At 46.0% G+C, this 18,707-nt stretch overlaps 1 protein-coding gene across 5 annotated transcripts in view; it reads left to right on the top strand.

Moving 5' to 3' along the window:
• Positions 1-99: 99 nt before the first annotated feature.
• The window catches only part of LOC109643020 (RNA binding protein fox-1 homolog 2-like), a 43,176-nt gene continuing 24,568 nt past the window's right edge, over positions 100-18,707 (top strand). Inside the window, exons 1-3 of one of the 5 annotated variants that reach the window (XM_069524875.1) lie at positions 105-2,042; positions 2,367-2,577; positions 12,399-12,449. In XM_069524875.1, coding sequence (XP_069380976.1) covers positions 2,377-2,577; positions 12,399-12,449 — 252 coding nt within the window. In that variant the 5' untranslated portion in view covers positions 105-2,042; positions 2,367-2,376. Of the gene's footprint in view, positions 2,578-12,398; positions 12,450-15,728; positions 16,192-18,707 lie in introns of those variants that run through there. The other 4 variants (XM_069524873.1, XR_011241029.1, XM_069524874.1 and 1 more) reach the window with 4 other exon arrangements.

The following is an 18,707-nucleotide window of genomic DNA, read 5'->3' on the forward strand; positions in this document are numbered from 1 at the left end:
TATTGCAGCTCTGCCACTATAAACCTGCCCACACCCGCAGCAGCCACATTTGATGAGTGTTACTTTTGTATGAATTGCGTGAGAACAGTTTTCTCAAGGGCAGAGTTTGAATTTATATTCTGTCGAGATGGAAATGTTTTTTTTTTTTCTGAGACGCTCTGTCACTGAACACCCACCAGGGGGCGCACACACATTAAAAAACACTGAGTGTACAGTAAATCATTCTTTCCAAAAAAAAAATAATAATAATCCAACTCAAGAGACTGCAGGTGCAGCTCTTTTATTTGTCTCTGTTCTTTTCTTTATGCCTCTGCTGCTTGTGGACATCAGGGGAATTTATTATTTGAGTTTAATCAGAAATCCTTTCAATACAAACACCAGCTGTTAATACAACTGAATTTATAAAGAGAATTCCACAACGACAGCAAACACGTTACATAATTCAAAATCTATGTGTTTTCGAGAATGAACAGACTCAAGAGACATGTGTCCTGTCTACAATTAAAACAGTGACAACTCTTCTATTGATGGACACACACTAAGAGGTAAAAAACAAAACTTACTGTTATTTACCTTCTTCTTACTGTTTACATTTTCATAGTTCTTGACATTTATTCATCTGGTGTTTACGTGGTTGTTTCTCCTTATCTGATTATAATGTTAGATTTTACTTTAATGATGATGTATAGTGAGAGGTCCTTAAATGTCAAGAAAGACATTAGTATATTATTAGTAGTAGCAGCAGCAGCAGCAGTAGTAGTTTTGTAGTTGCTTATGTTAATGTTAATGTTAATTATTATATGTAATAAAGATGTGTCATTATATGTAAATATTTTATGACAGTACAAATCTTGAAATATGTGGTCAATATTGTCCTGTTGTATTCTTGATGGTTGTTATATATATATATATATATATATATATATATATATATATATATACATCTATATTTATGCAGTATTGAAAGGTGTTTGTGCCCCCTAATCTGATCTGAACGTTTGGTTTTACTAATTAATTAATTGAAAGATAATTGTGTCTAGAAAGGTGCTGTGAAATAAAAATACATTATTATTATTATTTCTTTTACATGGAGTAAAATGTGGCCTTTACTTCTTATTGCAGTTTATTTTTTGCCCATCATTATTATTAATATTGTAATTATTATTATCATTATCCTTATTATTACTGTATGAATATAATATAATTCTGCCTACTGTAATAAACTACTTTGAGAAGTTGAGCTGGCTCTGAGACAAACAAATGTCATAGCTGGAAATTATCTTTGTTGTATGTGACAATTAAAACATGATTAATTAATTAATTAATTAAATCAGCTCGACGTGTCCTCTTGGTTGTTGTCAGTGTGTGTTTTTCCTCTGATGTGTTGGAGCTGATTTACTTACAAGTGGAAGCATCTTCTTCATTTTGAATTTGGGAGAAGTGAGGGCAGAGGAGGCGGGGAGCAGAGAGGAGGAGGAGGAGGAGGAGGAAGGAAAGGAGAGGAGAGGAAAGGAGAGAAAAAGGAAGGGACTGAGCACAGACCTCAGACCAGCCCACCTCACCTCCTTGTCAGTCCCTCCTCACCCCGGTGCCCGTGGACAAATCCGACCGCGGATCAGCTGCCTTCCACGCGCACGCACTCACCCGCACTCAGCCCCAGAGGAAGCCGTGTTCCTCGGCAGCAGCAGGCGGCTCCTCACCGGCGGACAAGACGCGTCCACAGCGGAGCAGCACGGGCGACGGAGCGGACGGTGCGAGGACACAGAGCGAGACCGAGACCTCCGGAGCGAGCGAGGGGCTTTCTTTTTATTTTTAAATAAAATAAAACACCCCAGCGAGAGCAGCAGGAGAACCGTGTGGCTCCACAGAGAGAGAAGAGCCCCCCCAACATTTTCTGATATTACACCGAGGAGCGAGCTCCCGGAGCCGCGTTCACACCGACGGAGCTAGCGGAATGTAATGCTAGCGAGCTGGCTAATGTTAGCTAGCTAATTAGCTCGTCAGGGATCCAGGAGTCGGACGTGTGATCTTTATTAAACCAGGTTCGGTTCACTTTGTTCTGTTTGTTTGGGGTTTTTTTTAAAAAGGAGGGGGAAGTGTAGTTTATCGTCCCCGGTCCCGACTCCCTCTGGGGGGCCAGTATGGTTTAGCTCGAAACAGCTAAAGCTAAGTTAGACAATAAACTGTAAATCTGGGCTGAAGATCCGACGCGTCTCGATCCATTGTGAGCATCGAGGAGGACGGAGCGAGGAAACCGAGGCGAATATATCTAAAGAAAGACTTTTTCTTTTTTTTCCCTGACTGGTGACTGTCCGCCGTCCAATGTTAATGTCGACCGACGTTGCTTCCATAATGCTGCCCGTTAGTCGGGGGATCATGGACCGGGAGAGGGACATCGAGGCGGCCGCCGGACCCCTCGCGATCGCGCCCGGGGGTCCAGCAGCTGTCCGGGGGATGAAGCGAGGGGACCCGGAGCCCGACGCTCAGACAGCGGCTGCGCTCACCGACTTGGCCGGGGCGGAGTGTAAGAGACCGAGGATAGACGGGACCGGGGCTGTTGTCGGTGACATTGGCCAGGTAAGAAAAAAAATGCAAAGTAAACACACACACACACACACACGTTCATTTCCCCGCAGCTCCATCGTTTTGTCTCCGGCTCCACTGTGACTCTGGAAGCTTTTGTTCCCAGGCTTCAGCTGGGGAGGATGTTTCTGACAGGCCCCTTTTCCCCTCATCAACAACATAATCATGCATCATTGCAGCAAACAAAAGAGAAATACCCCCCCCACCCCCCACCTCCCTCCTTTTTATTTATTTTTTTGTGAGATTTGTGGATCCCACTAACAAAGTGCAGCCATGGTGGAGGACAGTGTGTTGATGGAGCTGCTGCTGCTGCTCGGTGAGCCAGACAAAGGTAATATGATACAGACTCCATTGCTATGACAGACAGCAGCACAGCTCAGATCAGACCCACTCATCATGCCTGTCTCCCGGAGAGTGAACCGGTGCTTTGTCACATGTCTCCGGCCATGGCATCCTTCTTCTTCTTGTTCTTACAATTCACATGGATGGAAACGACTCGTACCTGTGATGGTAATTTACAGTGAGTCACCACATCAAATCCTGATGCACACGGCGTGTGCCGTCAGTCGCTCTTCCCCCCCCCCCTCCTCCTTAAATTGTGGCTAGGTGTTAAGAGGGAGGCAGACGACGATTGGGGGAGGGGTCACCACAGAGAAAGACAAAGAAAGGAGCCTTTTGGTGGAGGCTGAAGGAGCGAGGGGGCTCTGGGGGGCCCCCTCTTCAACACAGGTCTTCCCTGCTCTCATGACTGGACTGCTGAGGCAGCAAAGTATCAACAACCACCCCTGCCTGTGCCAGACTAATCTGTGTATATTACAGTAAACCAGGGGATCACTCTGGCACAGGGTGCACCTCTCTCACTCACTCTCCTCGGATCTATTACTGTCTATTTCCCCTGTTTTCTCTCATCTGAACCCACGTGCACTACACGCCATTCCCGCATTTGCACAAATATGCTGCGAGGTGCCTGTATACCAACGGCACAAGACATTTTTAGCTGACGCACGCTGTTTTGGCAAACCCTAACGACAGTCGGAGAGAGCAGGCGGACATGGGCTGAGGTCATAGGCAGGTAATTGAATCCCAGGGAACTGGTGGAGTACTTAAATTGGCTGCACGGCTGACCTGCTACGGTGACAAATATGCCCCCGCGTGATGTTGTGATGCTGGGCGAGCTTCACAAAGGATGGATGTTCATGACGGGGAAAGGTTATAGCCCGCCGGCAAAGATGATGTGACTATGAGCAGTGTGGCGTGGGGAGGCTTCTGGCTGCCCATCAGTTGTATTGATTGCCGGGCACTGGTCGGGGTCAGGCTGGGGAAAAGGGTGGAGTGGAGGAGAGATGGGGAGGGAGGGCGAGCTGATGGATGGACGGAAGTTGAGGTGTAGGAAAGTGATTGGTGGGTTCATAGGATAAGATAAAGAGGCTTGAAGGAGAGGAGTCTAAACAGGCTAAATGTTTGGGTGTGATGCAGGAGAGAGTGGAGAGATATATGTGGCCTGGACTGATAAATGCAGGGGGAAATAAAACATGGAGGCAAGGAGAGAGAGAGGACAGAAAGGAAATCAGAGCCATTAGCTTGCATCCATCAGGGAGCATGATAATGGATGAAAGGAAAGAGATGGATGGCAGGATGACATGATAAGTTGGGGGGGTGTAAGCAGGAGGATGCACTCTGAATTAAGATGAGTGGCTCCAAAACATTAAATGTAAAGGGTAAATAAAAAAAATAAAAAATTGACTTTGAGGGGTTGATGCCGGCCAGTCCGTCGTGGTGGTTAAACGGCGGTGGCGCACTGTGGTGGCGTGCGTGCCCAGGATGGGGTAGAGGATGAGTTCGGTGGACGACCCTATAACTAAACACAACACGACAATTACCATAGTATTCCTATTGAGCGCTCGAGCCGGGAGACGGCTGACCTTCCAGGCTGACTGTAAATCAGGAGTGTAATAATGAATGAGAGTGCAGCCGTCTCTCCCCTTTGTTGCTCCTGCTCTCCTCCCCCGCTCATGCAATCTCCAGATCCCTTCATACCCCCCCCCCCCACCCCACCCCCATTTCACCCCATTTTCCCCTCTAGCTGTCCTCTGATCCCCCCCCCCTTCCCCTCCCCTCCTGTCTCCCCCCCCCAGGCATATTTCCAGATTGCTAATTGACTCGTGGTTCACAGGCTTTTCGATGTGCCAGTGAGGCAAACTCCAACACTCCAGCCCCTCCACCCTTCGCTCTCTACTGTCCCATCTCTCCCCCCCGGCCACCTTTCAACACAGCACTCAAATCCATGTAACATCCATCACTTTTTATTTCCAGTTTCACATCCGGCCCGGCCCCTTGTTTTCTCATCTTCTCCGTTTCTGTCTCATACCTTTCCCCCCACCCTCTCTTTTCTAAAATTTATTTCCCATCTCTCTTCCCAGTAGCTTTGATGCTTCTCCCCCTTGAGGCGGTTCTGTGGTCCACTCGGATGCAGTGGGAGTATGGTTTCTATAACTCCGTCCTTCTCTCCCTGTGTTTCAGCGAGCCGATTTATCCTATCATTGGCAGTAAAGAGGCTTTGTGTCGTGCTAACGAGATCAACGCTCATTTAGGAGAGGGCATTAACCAGACTGATCGCTTTAACGGCCCACAGCAGAGGAAGGGGGGCCTGGTAAAGCAGGGAGGGGTGGGGGCGGTTGGTTATGAACGGACAGATCCCTGAGACTTATTACTGATAGTGAGCTGTTATTGTTTCAGAATGTCCACCGCACACAATGTTCATGACACTCCGCAGTGCTTGTGTTTGTGTTGAGCAAGTGCACTTATGTAAACTTTTTTTTTTTTGCCCGGGAGTCTAATGAGAAATCGAGTCTGTTACATCGGTTGCTAATGAAAATATATTGCTGCCAACCGTCTGCTCCTGACTGCCTCCTACACTAAAGGATTCTCTGGAGGTTTTACTTTAATGATGAAAGCAAACTGCAAACAAAAGTTTTAGCTTTTTGAAGTGAACAAAAAATATTCTCTGGGATTTCGCTTGTTGATGTCACATTTAAGAATTTCCAGGCAATTGGGTCCGGATATTTTTCGGAGTTTGTCCATCACACGAGGACGACGCAGCGGGAGATAGTCTGGGTCAGATGCAGAGCATAATGTAAATTATTTTCCAGTCATTATCCGGCTGTATTCCCACATGTGGCTCCCAGACATTCTACTGGAGGGTTTGCAGTCGTGTCTTGTAACTGATGCGGACAGTTGCGTAAGAAATAAGGATCCATGTGAATTACGCGCATCGTCTCTTAAATCTAAGCTCACACAGTTTGTGTTGTGTTTGACCTCCAAATTAACAAAATACATTATTAAGTAGACTTGACACAGATTTTTTTATGTCATTGTTTTTGCTATTTAATTGAATGAAAATGACACAGTACAGAATATTTAACAGATTAATTTATCGTGTAAATAACAGATTTGTGCCTCAATTTTGCGACCAGTACATTGCAAGAGAAAATGCTGTGGCTGGCTTTGACTAATAACCTCCAATAGGCCCAGTGGTTGCGTAGCTACAGAGGTAAGTTGTTCATGCACCCGCAGAGCCTGTGTGTAACTGTAGACTAAAAGTGTGAGTGTCCTTCAGAAGTCAGCAGCCTGAATTATTCACAGAAAAGAAGAAATACTCACAGAGGGGGAACAGTATTACAGGGAGGCGGGGGGGGGTGATGTCGCGTGTTCGACTCGTACTGGCGCGTGTTAATATGTGCTGCAGAGGGTCGTGCACAAATCCTGCCGGGTCGCACATTATGCACACCGCGGCTGTTTAATGATTGCTGTTAAACTTTGAGCTGCAGCGCGGCGGCGGAGTCACCCTTGACTTTTGAACTGGCAACGATAAGCTAAATATTCCCCCGACAAAGTTGCTCAACTCACAAAGAAACACACACGCCCTCGCACTGTGTCTGTGTGTGAGAGTGTGTGTGTTCAGTTCAGTTGACCAAGTTTTGTAAAATAATAAAAGCACTGAAGAAAACAGATGAATTGCTCCATTAAAAAAGAAAAAAAAAAGGAGCTTAGATAACCCCCCCTCTGTAACTCTCTCTCTCCCTCTCCCTCCCTCCCTCCCTCCCTCCCTCCCTCCCTCCCTCTACTGTTAAGCACAGCAGTTTCAGCCCCTAAACATGACACTCCCATGTTAAGTCTCCCTCTATGGTGATCATGTCCCCGCTCCCCCCACCCTGCATGCCCCCAAACTGTCATATGTGCTCCCATCTCCACCCACACGCAGCCAAATGTCAATTCCATGTTTCCCTTACATGGCGTCGTCTGTGATGCTGATGCACCGCCACAGCAGTGTCACACTTTGCTCCGTGTCGTACACGATGAAAATTCTGTTGTGAATTTTACAGCACCACGATCCATTGTGTGTATGTGCGTGATGCTTTTGTCCTCTTTAAATTCAGCCATTCAATAAATAGATCACTCGAGGCTGAATGTGGAACCGAGAAGTCATTAAAATAAGTATAGCAGTGAAAAAAGAAATGCACACGTGTTCCACTTCTCATTTGTACCACTGTAACATAACGCATGCCCTTGGTGCATTTCAGGCCTTGCCTTCACAACTTGAAATAATTAGATCTGACAGAAAACAATGAAGCAGCCTGTGCAGCACATCGGTATGTGGTAAAAAAATAAAATAAATTCAGCATCTGTATTAAATTCAATTATACTTCAAATACTGTAAAATTGTGTCACATTGAAAGTGTTCTCAGTCACAGTGAAGGATGTTTAATCTACTTAAGGGATGTGATTTCAAGTATCTGAAATAGGCAGATTTATTTAGCACTGCCTTATGTGAATACTAAAGAGCCCTATTTGTTTTTATCGTTGGACCGCTGCAGTTTAAGATTGCACAATCCACTTATTTATATAAAACTTGTGCAATATTCAAGTATCTACTGTAGCCAGGATGAAAATATGAATTGTACTTTTCTCTTGATGTTTACACGTTTTGTTATTGTCAAGACTGGGGGGAAAAAAACTTGCATCCATTTCATATTAGAGGTTTTCCAGGACTCCTACTCTAATAGAAAATACAAAAACTAGAAATAACAAAAACTCACAAACGCCCGTCCTGTGGGCACGTTTTGATCTGAAAAAGTTGCTGTCATAGGAAACTTCAGTCTGAGGTAAACTTGGAATTCATCCCGTCTTTCTATTCTTCCTCGGTGTTGTCTTTGTGTGTCTGCATGTCCGCATATATCAGCCGACTTCATGTCATTTGTCAGTTTCAGCTTCGTCTCTTGGCTGTGATATACCTTTCAGAGAACGGCACAGTGACAGAGCACATCCATCACTGTCCGTCCTCTGCCCTGCGGAGTGTTTCCGTTAATTACTTCTCCTCCAGTTTCTGCATTGTATAGTGGCACAGTTTGATCCTCTCAGCGGGTCGCGTTCGTCTCCAGTTGTGCTCCTCGCTTGTGATGTGTTGACTCAACGCAGTGTTGAGTTTGCTCATATATTGAGCCAGTGATCGTGGATACTTGATGAATGACTGAAGTCTGCACAGCACAGTTTTCCAGGTCTTGAATGGAGTTGAAATGAGTTTTAGGGAAGTGCTTTCATCTTTTCAAATGTTTGTGCGGCTGTTGAAGAGGTAATTTGATTGTTGTGGGACATTGTCAGACTTGTGTTCAGACATGCACTGAACTCTGCACATTTCCCTAAAAACAGGGCTGTATGTGAGAACGCAAACTTCTTTGACTTTTTCCAGAACTTTCTCTGCCAGCTCCTGAGGAAAATGTCTGGAAAATGTCATAGTGAGCCCATGTGAGAATACGGCAGGAAACCGCCTGGTAACTTTACAGTCAGCGAGTGCATTGATGAAGTGACTGGGGGGAAAAAAACAAATATCACAGACATACAAGTAGAAGACGAGATTCGAGAGCTTTTGGTGATAAGGGCAAACTACGCTGTTGATATGCTTTGAACAAAAACACGCCATTCCCGCAGCAGAATTGTACGTTATGTCCCGCCACCCCTCGACTGTTTGTTCAATGTTCCTGCTGAGTTTTTCACATGTGACGGGCAAACTATAGAAAATGTTCAGACCCACTTTTCTGGGGTTCGTGTCTGGAAAGGTGAAGTGGAGAGCTCCACAGTAAAATGTGATTTCTCTTGTTTATGTGTGGTGATTTATTGGCAGCAGGTGGTGCTTTTTAACATTTGGTAAAATGATTGAGACCATAAAGCCAAACACTGGCACAGTGCACCTCTTCAGGCTGTTACTGGGACCACTGGCTGCCTGCAGCAGCCCCCTTAATTACCCCGCTCCCCTCCACTCCCAGTCCTCCCTCCCCTCTCACCATCTGTTGACCTCATGTCATTTTGCCTTCCTCCACCACTGCTGCTCCTTTTTCTTCCCCTGCTCCGTCCCTTTCGCTCCCAACAACTCCCCAACTTCTTTCCTTCTCCTAAAATAGCCAGTCAGAGAGGGAGAGAGAAAATAAACAGGAGAGACGCCCTTTAGCATTGCCCTCCGCAGAGTCAGAGAGGAGGGACAGGAGAGAGTGTGTTCGTGTGTGTTGTGTGTGTGTGTGTGTGTGTGTGTGTGTGTGTGTGTGTGTGTGTGTGTGTGTGTGTGTGTGTGTGTGTGTGTGTGTGTGTGTGTGTGTGTGTGTGTGTGTGACTGCTTTTCTGTGCTTATGCTGATCCCTGCCAGTGCCGTCTGAAGCCCTCACAGTCAGCCAGCCGGCGCCTTCAAAGGCTCCTCCTCGCTCACAAACTGTATGGAATTAACTTAATGGGAAAAACTTGTGAAAAGTGCAGCACAAGAAAGCTCCCGGCCTGAACGGGCTTAGCTCAGTGTGCCGCGTTAATTTTTTCATTTATTTATTTAAAAAGAGCACGGCAGGCATTTATGTATGTGTGTATTGTATACCTTTCAAGATGCACACGGGCATGTGATACACCTAAAAGCAGGGCCATATGGGAAAGGGAGCGTGTGTGTACGTTGCGTGCTTTAGTGCGAGTAAACGAGTGTGTCCGAAAAGTAGGTATCAAGTTCAGGCCCCCGATCCCCTCCCCCACCCCTTAAGAAAATACAAATCCCATGGCATTCTTCACTTATGACTCATTGTCTCCGTTTTGCAAATGTTTTACTGCTTTATATTTCTCTGCCCTTTCTTGGCTTTGGCCACACATTTCTCCTCCTCCTGTGCGTGTGTGTGTCTGTCTGTGCGTGTATGTGTGTCTGTCTGTGCGTGTCTGTGCGTGTCTGTGTGTGTGTGTCTGTGTGTGTGTCTGTGTGTGTGTGTGTGTGTGTGTGTGTGTGTGTGTGTGTGTGTGTGTGTGTGTGTGTGTGTGTGTGTGTCTGTCTGTGCGCGTGTGTGTGTGTCTGTGTGTGTGTGTGTGTGTGTGTGTGTGTGTGTGTGTGTGTGTGTGTGTGTGTGTGTGTGTGTGTCTGCCCTTATTTTCATCTCATTCTGTTCTTTCTTTTCGTCTTTCTTTCCCCTTCGCCCCTCCCTCCTCCACCGAGCTCGCTCCCTCTTCTCCTGCTGACAGATTGATTCCAGATGTTGCCGAACACTACCCCCCCCCCCCCCCTTCTAAAACTCCTCCTCTTCTTCTTCGTCTTTCTCTTTCTTCTTCTTTTCCACTCTGTCCACTCTAGAACAACACTGACTCTATAATTTGACGGTTGGGGATAATTTTGGTTTAGATTTCACTTGCGTTCTAGTTTCCCCTCCTAGTTTTTGTTGCGTGTGCAGTGCTAACACCAAGACTTTGACTGACAATGTGATAAAAACACATTCTCAGCATTTTAATCACATGTACGTGTATGTATTTTGTGGTGATACAGCAAAATTATCACATTTTTTGAGTTGCTTTGGTGGCCCTCAGAAAGGATATAGCACAATTTTAAACACTAGCTTGAGTTTTTGTTGCATTAAAACCACAGTACAGTCCTGTTTAAAATGCAGTGCAGTGTGGGTAACTCCCAACATGCATCTCTTTTTTAAAATTCAAAATAGGAATGGGTTTCTCATTCATCGCCCAAGGCTTTGTAGACTTTAGGTCCTGCTCTGAACAGCACCCTTATACTGCATCTGCCCGTGTTGAACACCGGCAGCTTCTACACAGCCCATGTGTTACTGAATACAAGCCAGTCCATGCCCCTGTAAATGTGGCGCACCAAGGAGAGTGTTCCCCCTGGGGACGAGGCACGAGGGGGAAATTGGTTCCAGATGAAACAGGAAGTGAAGAGCGGAGACAAAGAAAGGGTTGTTTCAGACAAGGACGTGCCCCGAGTGTGGACGCAAACACACGTGTGTACTCAGTCAGAGTTAAGCACGAGCATCAAAAGAAAAAATGTTTCTCCCTCATTCTTACTTATTTTTTACATCTGGTCTGTTTTTTTAACCTCATACTTTCATTCCTCCTCGGGTTCCTCGGCTCTGTCTAGACGCCCTCTCTCCTTCACTCATACATCACAACCACATCTGCTTTTGGACGAAAGATATAGTCTCACAAATGGTTGCACTGCTGCGTTTAAGCTAGCTCTCAGGGATCAGCTTTAATGGCCGTTGGGACAAACTGTGTCGGTCTGTGTCGCCGTCTCAGACTCCTTCCCATGATTGGCTGAAAGAATGCTATCAGGAAGTGATTCCCACAGCAGGCGTCTCGAGGTCAGGGCCACGGGGTTAACTCTGTGGACACTCTAGAGACGCCAGATCTGCCCCTCTCATCGCCGCGCCATTACATGGGCCACACTCGAGCCATTTGCTGAATGGAATATTGCTTTCACGCCGAGTGGCAGCAGCACATGGATTTGAACCTTTTTTTTTTTTTTTGTCTGCGCTACAGTCCTGCAGATTAAATGCAATGAATACATCAGCAGACCCCATCCCCCAACACATACATGCACACACACATACATACAAACACACCTCTTTCTTTCTTTCACCCCCCTAGACCTTCTCTCGTTCTCTACTCCCCCCCTTCCCCCTTTTCTCTTCTCGCCGAGTGAGACACATGCCTCTGAGTCTCACTAGGTGGTCGTGTTTTCTCTGTGAGCTATGCCAGCAGGCAAGATGGTGCCGGTGTCATCTCTCTCGCTGCTGTCAAAATATCATCGTTTGGCAAACTTTCCCCATTTTTCCAGCCCTCCGCCTGCTCCCTCCTTTCGTCTCTTTGTCTTTTTTTCCCCCCCTTTTCACCTTGCTCTGCAGCAAACAATGGCTGCTCTTGCCGGGGCAAAATGACACGGAGGAGAAAATAATAGCCACAGAGAAAAGAGAGGGGAGAGAGACAGAAATAATCTAATTAAAGTAATTACGGTGCAATTAACCACAACACTGGTTTCTGGGGCAGGGTCAATGAGGGGCACGGGGGGATCACACCGCTAGTGGATTTTGATTAGTTAGCTGGATGTGAAAGCTTGGTAAGCTGCACTTCACCAGTCAAGGCATCCACACATCCACTGTTAACTGTTCATTCTTCGGTGTTTCTGCTCCAGGAAAAACGTCTTCTGTCCTTGTTTGAACTTTGCTCTGACGCTGACTGACCACTGCTATTATTTCAAGACTTTAATCGAGGGCGTTGGAGAAACAACAGCCTGTTAATATTTGGACGGGTCTCTAAGGCTGTTAAAATACTTTGAATAGCCGTGAAAGAATCCAGTCATGCAGACTTTTCACTTTGATTTATTTTTTCTGGTTGAGATTTTTGTCTGAGAACGGATTTCACCCGGAATGTAGAAAGTTTTGGAGCGTACTGTTTCGTGCATTTTTCAAAAGCCCTCCCACTTACTCTTCTCTCTTCTCTCCTGTTGTCTTTTGCAGAACAATGAGCCTTTAAACCCTGGTTTCCATGGATACCCACCTCTCACTCAGGTAAGAGATTAGCGACTGCTTGCAAACCACTGTAACAATAAATAAGAAATAATGTAAAACAGAAACCTTGAATCACTCGAGACGCACTCGTCTTCATCCGCCCAATCGCCTTGAAGAAGCTTCAAAGCTCCAAGAGAATCTGTCAAGTTTATTGGATCTAATGGTGCTCACTGAAAGAAGGTATCCACTGAAACAAGCACAGCTTCACTCTACGTTCTCTGAATTTAAGAATTAAAGTGAGCTATATTTTCCACACAGTTTAGTTCACATTTTTATAAACCAGCCCCTTTATTCTTCACAGGAGAGCCCAGTGTGTTTGTCACCCAGTACGATGGGTTCTGCTGCACTGAGACTTCCTTATCAAGGCAATTATGAAGTTCTCCTGCTTCAGCCCGTGGCAGCTTATAAATGATGGCCATTAGAAGAATTGATAAAAGCTGGTAGTGACTGAGGAGATGTCTCCTGAAGGACTGACCCAGAGAGAAATTATGCAGCACCGTCGTTAAACCAAGCCCTGCACGCTCCACATGTAGCACTGTCTCACAACCATTTCTATCCTCTCCCGCTTTTCTCTCTCTTTGTGCCTCTCTCATTCCCTTAGTGTCGTTCTCATTCTGTGTGTCTCTCCATGCATATTGCTCTCAGTAATGAGTGCCTTATGTGTGCAGTGCAGTGGCAGAGTAGCCAACTATTTTCTTATCTACCTCCAAGCAGCAGAGCACATTGAGCGGCTCAAACCAGTGCTTGTGTGTGGATGTGTGTGTGTGTGTGTCATTTGAGTGTGTCTGGGATAAAGGCATCTGTATCTGAGAGCTTGCAAGCGTGCACCTTTTTCTTTGCGTGTGTGTGTGCGTGCGTGCATTTCCAGTGTTTGGGATGTGCAGCTCTCTGCCAGTGCCACAGGAGGGGAGTGTTGGTCTGTGAGTCCGCTTGCCCCCTGCCTCCCTCCCCATATTATTACATGGGATATTCTCACAGGCCTTAGCCCCCCTTTCATGTATTCTTCCTTTATTTTGACTCTCCACTCCTGCTCTAACGTCAGTGTCTCCTTTCTTGGGAAATACAGTTTTCTGAGAGCGTGAGGAGAAGGAGGCCCACGTCACACTAATTTGTCTTTCAGGTTCAAAGTTGATTTTATGCAGATTAAAATTTCTCTCTCCATGTATTTAGTTCATGCCTGTTTTGTGCGGACAGCAAAAATAAAGGCTGCGCTATAGACTTAAAGCACGTAAGGGATGAGATGATATGGCAGAGAAGTGGAGCAGCAATGAGACAGAAATGGAAGAGAGTTATTTAAGATGACTTGCCTGCAGGGCACAAAATCATACAATAGTCAGCTGCTCGGGTAGAGCAGACTAATATTCCTGTCTTGGCCCTGCCTGGGTTTATTTGCTCGTAAGACAAACATCTGGGCAGAGAACACTTGTAATCTACAGTACATCTGAACTCCTCCTTTTCATCTTTTAAACTCAGAGCCAACTGCTGCATTTGTTTTATAAATGATTTAAAAGTCGTCCCTGTTAATGTATTCTGCCCTTGAGCACACATATATTATGAGTCTCGAGCGCACTAGCTGCTGGTTATCATGCAAATGGGGCTAACCAAGCTTAGCTTAGCCAGATTGGCTTGTTCATGCTGCAGTACATTTGTCTTGGTAATGCCCCCCACCCTCCCCGTCTTGTGTTATGTATGCATGTTTGAACTGCCTGTAGGTCTGCTTGTGTCAATATGAGTGTGTTAAACAGAGTCAGACTCATGTGGGTTACTGCTGTGTGTCTGTGTGCATGTGTGCCTTCATATGTGTGCATGGTGAGAGGGTGAGCAAGTCTGTTCAAACCTATGGGGCCATGAATGTCTGTGTTTTGCTGCAAAGATCAAGGCTAAAAACACACACACACACACACACACACACACAATATAGAGTGGAGACTACACACCTAAGCATTTTGCCTAACCTTGTCATTAGAAACCGCAGTTCTTCTGACAGTGTTGAATGTGGATTATTATGTGGAATAGTTAATGTTGAACTATTGATCATCTGTCGATGGTTTGGTGTTTGAAGAAGCAGTACCTTGTTTGCTGGAGCTGATGAGTGTAGGATGGGTATAGCCTTTTGTTTGAGTCCATGTATGTCTGTCTCTCAGCCAAGGTGCGGCAGCCGCATGAATATGATCACAGCATCTGTGTGTACATTCAGTGTGTTTGTGTGTGTGTGTGTGTGTGTGTGTGTGTGTGTGTGTGTGTGTGTGTGTGTGTGTGTGTGTGTGTGTGTGTGTGTGTGTGTGTGTGTGTGTGTGTGTGTGTGTGTGTGTGTGTGTTTGTTTATCTCTGTGTTCAGTCTGTGTGCTTAATCCTCAGATCATCCCCTATTCATCCTCTCATCCTCCTCACTTACAGCCCTAATCCTGTCATCCCTCGCTCCTCTTTTCACCCAAACCTTTATCCACTTATCTCCCTATCCCGTTATCTCTCGCTCCCATCCACTGTCCCTCTGCCCCCTCCCCCCCTCTCCAGAGCAGCTCCCCTCATTTGCCCCCCTTTCCCCCTACCACTTCCAATCACTTATGCTGCCCTCCCTCCATCCCTCTGGACCCAGTTCTAGCCAGACTCAGCAGATGTCTGAAAGCTTGGCATCAGGGCTTTTTTTCCGCAGAGTTCAGTCCCTCCCATATGAAAATGCAGTGCAAGGAACTGCACTCTCATCTCTGCAAATTAAGCGCCTCCTAACAATACAGTGGTGGGAAGTGAGGGAACTGAGCCCGAGCCAGAAGGAAAAGGCGCAATGCAGCATGATACAGATTCATGTTCAGGTTGGGGTTTAGATACTGGAATCAGTGCAGGCGCTCCCTCAGTTTTGTGAGACGTCCACCTGGGTGATGAAGGCAGCTGCAGCAGAGAGATGTTTATCTTGGAGCCTACGCGCGCAGCTAGCTACCTAGCTGTCTACCGACTGGCCTACCTACCACTGTTCTTTGGAGCTGACAGGCTGCCACGCAATAAATAACTCATCAAAAAAAGCTGCAATGCAGTGGGGGTCTCGCTCGTGTTCTTTACTTTGAGGCAGTCAGCGCGTGGAGAGAAGACAGCATCTTATCCCTTCCTGTTCCTTTTCTCTCTCCAGGGGTTTGAGGAGACAGCAACAACAGCTTTCTGACTCCATCCAGACACAATGTTAGATGGCTACATGGAAGGATGGATGCTTTGATGAATAGGAGGGACTGAGGCTGAGAGGGAGGGAAAGTTTTAAAAGAGGGGCGGGAACAAGAGGATGCAGGGCGAGCACCAGGACGTGTAACGTGAGTGTGTGTGAATGACAGACGCAGAGCAAAGAAGAAGAAGAGAGGGAGAGAGAGGAGAGGAGAGACTCAGGCTGTCAGGAGGAGAGAGACGTAAAGGCCCCGGGGGGGGTCAGAGCAGCAGGGCCGGGGAGACTAAGAAAAGAGAGGCAGAGAGTGACAGGCGGAGAGAGTTGCGTGCTGGAGAAGTGTAAGAAGGGACACCGGCGAAGAGAGGGAGGAGGAAGAGGGAGTGAACGAGGGAGAATTTGAATGTGTGAGACACGGACGTGGACTGAAACCATCGTCGGCTCATGGTCCTAGAGCGCAGACACAGGAGAGGAGGAACTGGAGGAGAAATAGAGACACAGGGAGAAAGGGAGAACAGAAGGAAAGTGGAGAGCTGGTCAGCAGTTGTTCCTCTAGATCAGACAATGATGGGGCTTTACTACCCAGCAATGCTGCCGGTAAGTTCAGCTTCTTTCCATAAACTACTTTGTGCACATGTTGAGAACTGCAGGATCAGAACCAGAAAAGCAGGAGATTGTTAATGATTTTCTTTTTTCCATTAGTTTAGTTTGGCTCAGTGAAAAGCGTTGTGCTGTTCATGGTTAGGCCTGTTATGGTTTGCAGTGTCTTGGCCCAGGTGAGGCCTTTTTCAGATAGTTGGCAGGGCGTCAGGCTAACAGCAGGGCTTGTCCCTGCAGCTCGGCTCCTTTCACTTATTAACTCTTTGTGCACAAGCATCTCGAATTCTTCTGGTAGACAAGTCATGTCCTCGGCTGCATCTTACCAAACTGTAGATATGCAACATTTTGCAGTTCTCATTGCAGTGGAGCTGACAGCACTGTTGCATTATGATAGTTACCAAAACCATAATGTAGTGGATGTTGTGTGCTAGGCTGCACTTAGCATATGGTGGGCGTGTCTGTGCCATTTTAGCTGAGAGACAGCCTGAGGATGAGAGCTGTTCTCTGGCTCTGTTCTAGCATGTCCTGCTCACTGGTCTTCGGTTCCTCTGGGCCTAAAGGGGGTGGGGGAGGTGGCAGGGAGGTACATGCATGCAAACATGTGGCAGCAGTTGCTGCATTCACTGCCGGCGTTGACAGGCATGTACAGGGTATTGCATGCTTTCGCTATGCTGAGTGCACACAGTGCACAGTGTCATGTTATATTTGCCATGTATGAAGGCGTGTGTCTTGTTGTCATGTCATGTGCACGGAGGGTGGAGGCTGAGATTTTGTCAAGCGATTCAACGTTGTCTTCCAAGCTGTCCATGCAGTTTAGACTTCATCTGTCCCCAGATTGAGGGAGACAGGTGCCAAGGCAGTTGTTTCTTCACACACACACACACACACACACACACACACACACACACACACACACACACACAAAAAGTCCTTTACAACCCCCATCCCACTTCTGGCGCCACAAACTTAGACATGCATATTAGTTACTATTAATGAAAACAGGAACCGTCCGATTCTGTGGTAAACCACCAACACACACAACCTGCATGTCACCCATCCATGGACTGTGTCTGTAGACCCTGCAGTGTTTATAATGGAGTATATCGTTGAGGTTATAGAACTCTAATACTTACTGTACAAATAGTTTCCTCTTCGCCCAGTCCATGCATTTATGGTCATAGAGATTGACCCTCCAGCTCTTGGATCTTAATCAAAAATCCGTTTTTCCCTACTTGAGCTTTCCCTCCCTCTCCGTTTTCTCTGGAGTTTGACTTTTTGGGCCAATGCCAATACTGATTTGAGGGAGTAATAAGTCTGATATTGATATTTATTCTTCAATATCCTTCAAGCTTTCATCAGCGTGTTCCTCTGTGTTTTGATGTTGCTGTTCCTCGGCCCACAGACTACAAATGGAATGTAGCTAGTAGCTAAATTTGGTTCAAAGCATCTTCTCTTTGAGACCAATTTATTCATGTATTTCTAACTCATCCCTGTTTTTATATTGGACAACATACAAGCCGATAACCCCCCCCACCCTCTCTGTGTGTCTTTCTTCCTCTGTTTCCCTCCCCCAGCATGTTAGAGCATCTGCAAGCTAAACACATTATTGCTCTTCAAAGGGAATGGTGACAAATGGAGGATGGTGGTAGTAACTACCAGGGTGTGGGGGCTTAGTTCCATGTGGGATTGCACTTTGAAGGTGACCCACCTCCACTCACACGTCCTCTGTCACGTTTATGGTGCTGCTCTTTGTTTTGGGTGACACGTCCAGTGGTTGAAAGTATCGTAGTACATTTACTCACCACAACATTTGTTCTTGTTCACTTTCAAGAGAATTTTTACACACTGGATAATATAAATGCAACAAATTAGTGGTTTCCAGCCTTTTTGTATTCTTGTGTTTCACAAGAAGTTATAGATTTTTATATATATATAGTTTTTATTTTACATTTTACAAGTACATGTTGCTCCTGATACTTGTATTGTCCGTATATAGATATGAACAGTAGGAGTAGATGAATTGTTAAGCAGATATTCTTGTTCTGTCCGGGCTGAAGATGTTTATCAAACTGGAAGCGCTCAGCACTAACTGCCTATAGCCGCATGGGATAACCTTTATTTTTAAACATGCGTACTGGTGACGACTCTGCCAGTGGCGAAGGTGATGTAGTATCCTTGCAAAAACAGTTTTGCTCGTGTAGACGCAAAATATACATTGAAATAAAGAAAAGATAATATGCTCCAGTTATTCCGAATTTTGCAGGAAAATATTATTAAAAGTTACGAGATACGTCTATAAATATTACATCATTATATTATTGCCACATTCCCAAGCCTGACTGGAACTCTTATGATTTTCAGAGCCTCAAATCAGTTTTATCTGCAAATTCCTTGGCAACATTTCTGGTGTAAACATCCAATACTTTGATAATGCTTGAAATGTTCCAGACTGGACAGGATCTTGTGACAGCGTGGACACTGTCACAGTCGGGTGGACGTGGCTGCTGGGCATG

The sequence above is a fragment of the Paralichthys olivaceus genome, chromosome 5 (assembly GCF_024713975.1).
Source record: "Paralichthys olivaceus isolate ysfri-2021 chromosome 5, ASM2471397v2, whole genome shotgun sequence".
In the NCBI taxonomy this organism is placed as follows: domain Eukaryota; kingdom Metazoa; phylum Chordata; class Actinopteri; order Pleuronectiformes; family Paralichthyidae; genus Paralichthys; species Paralichthys olivaceus.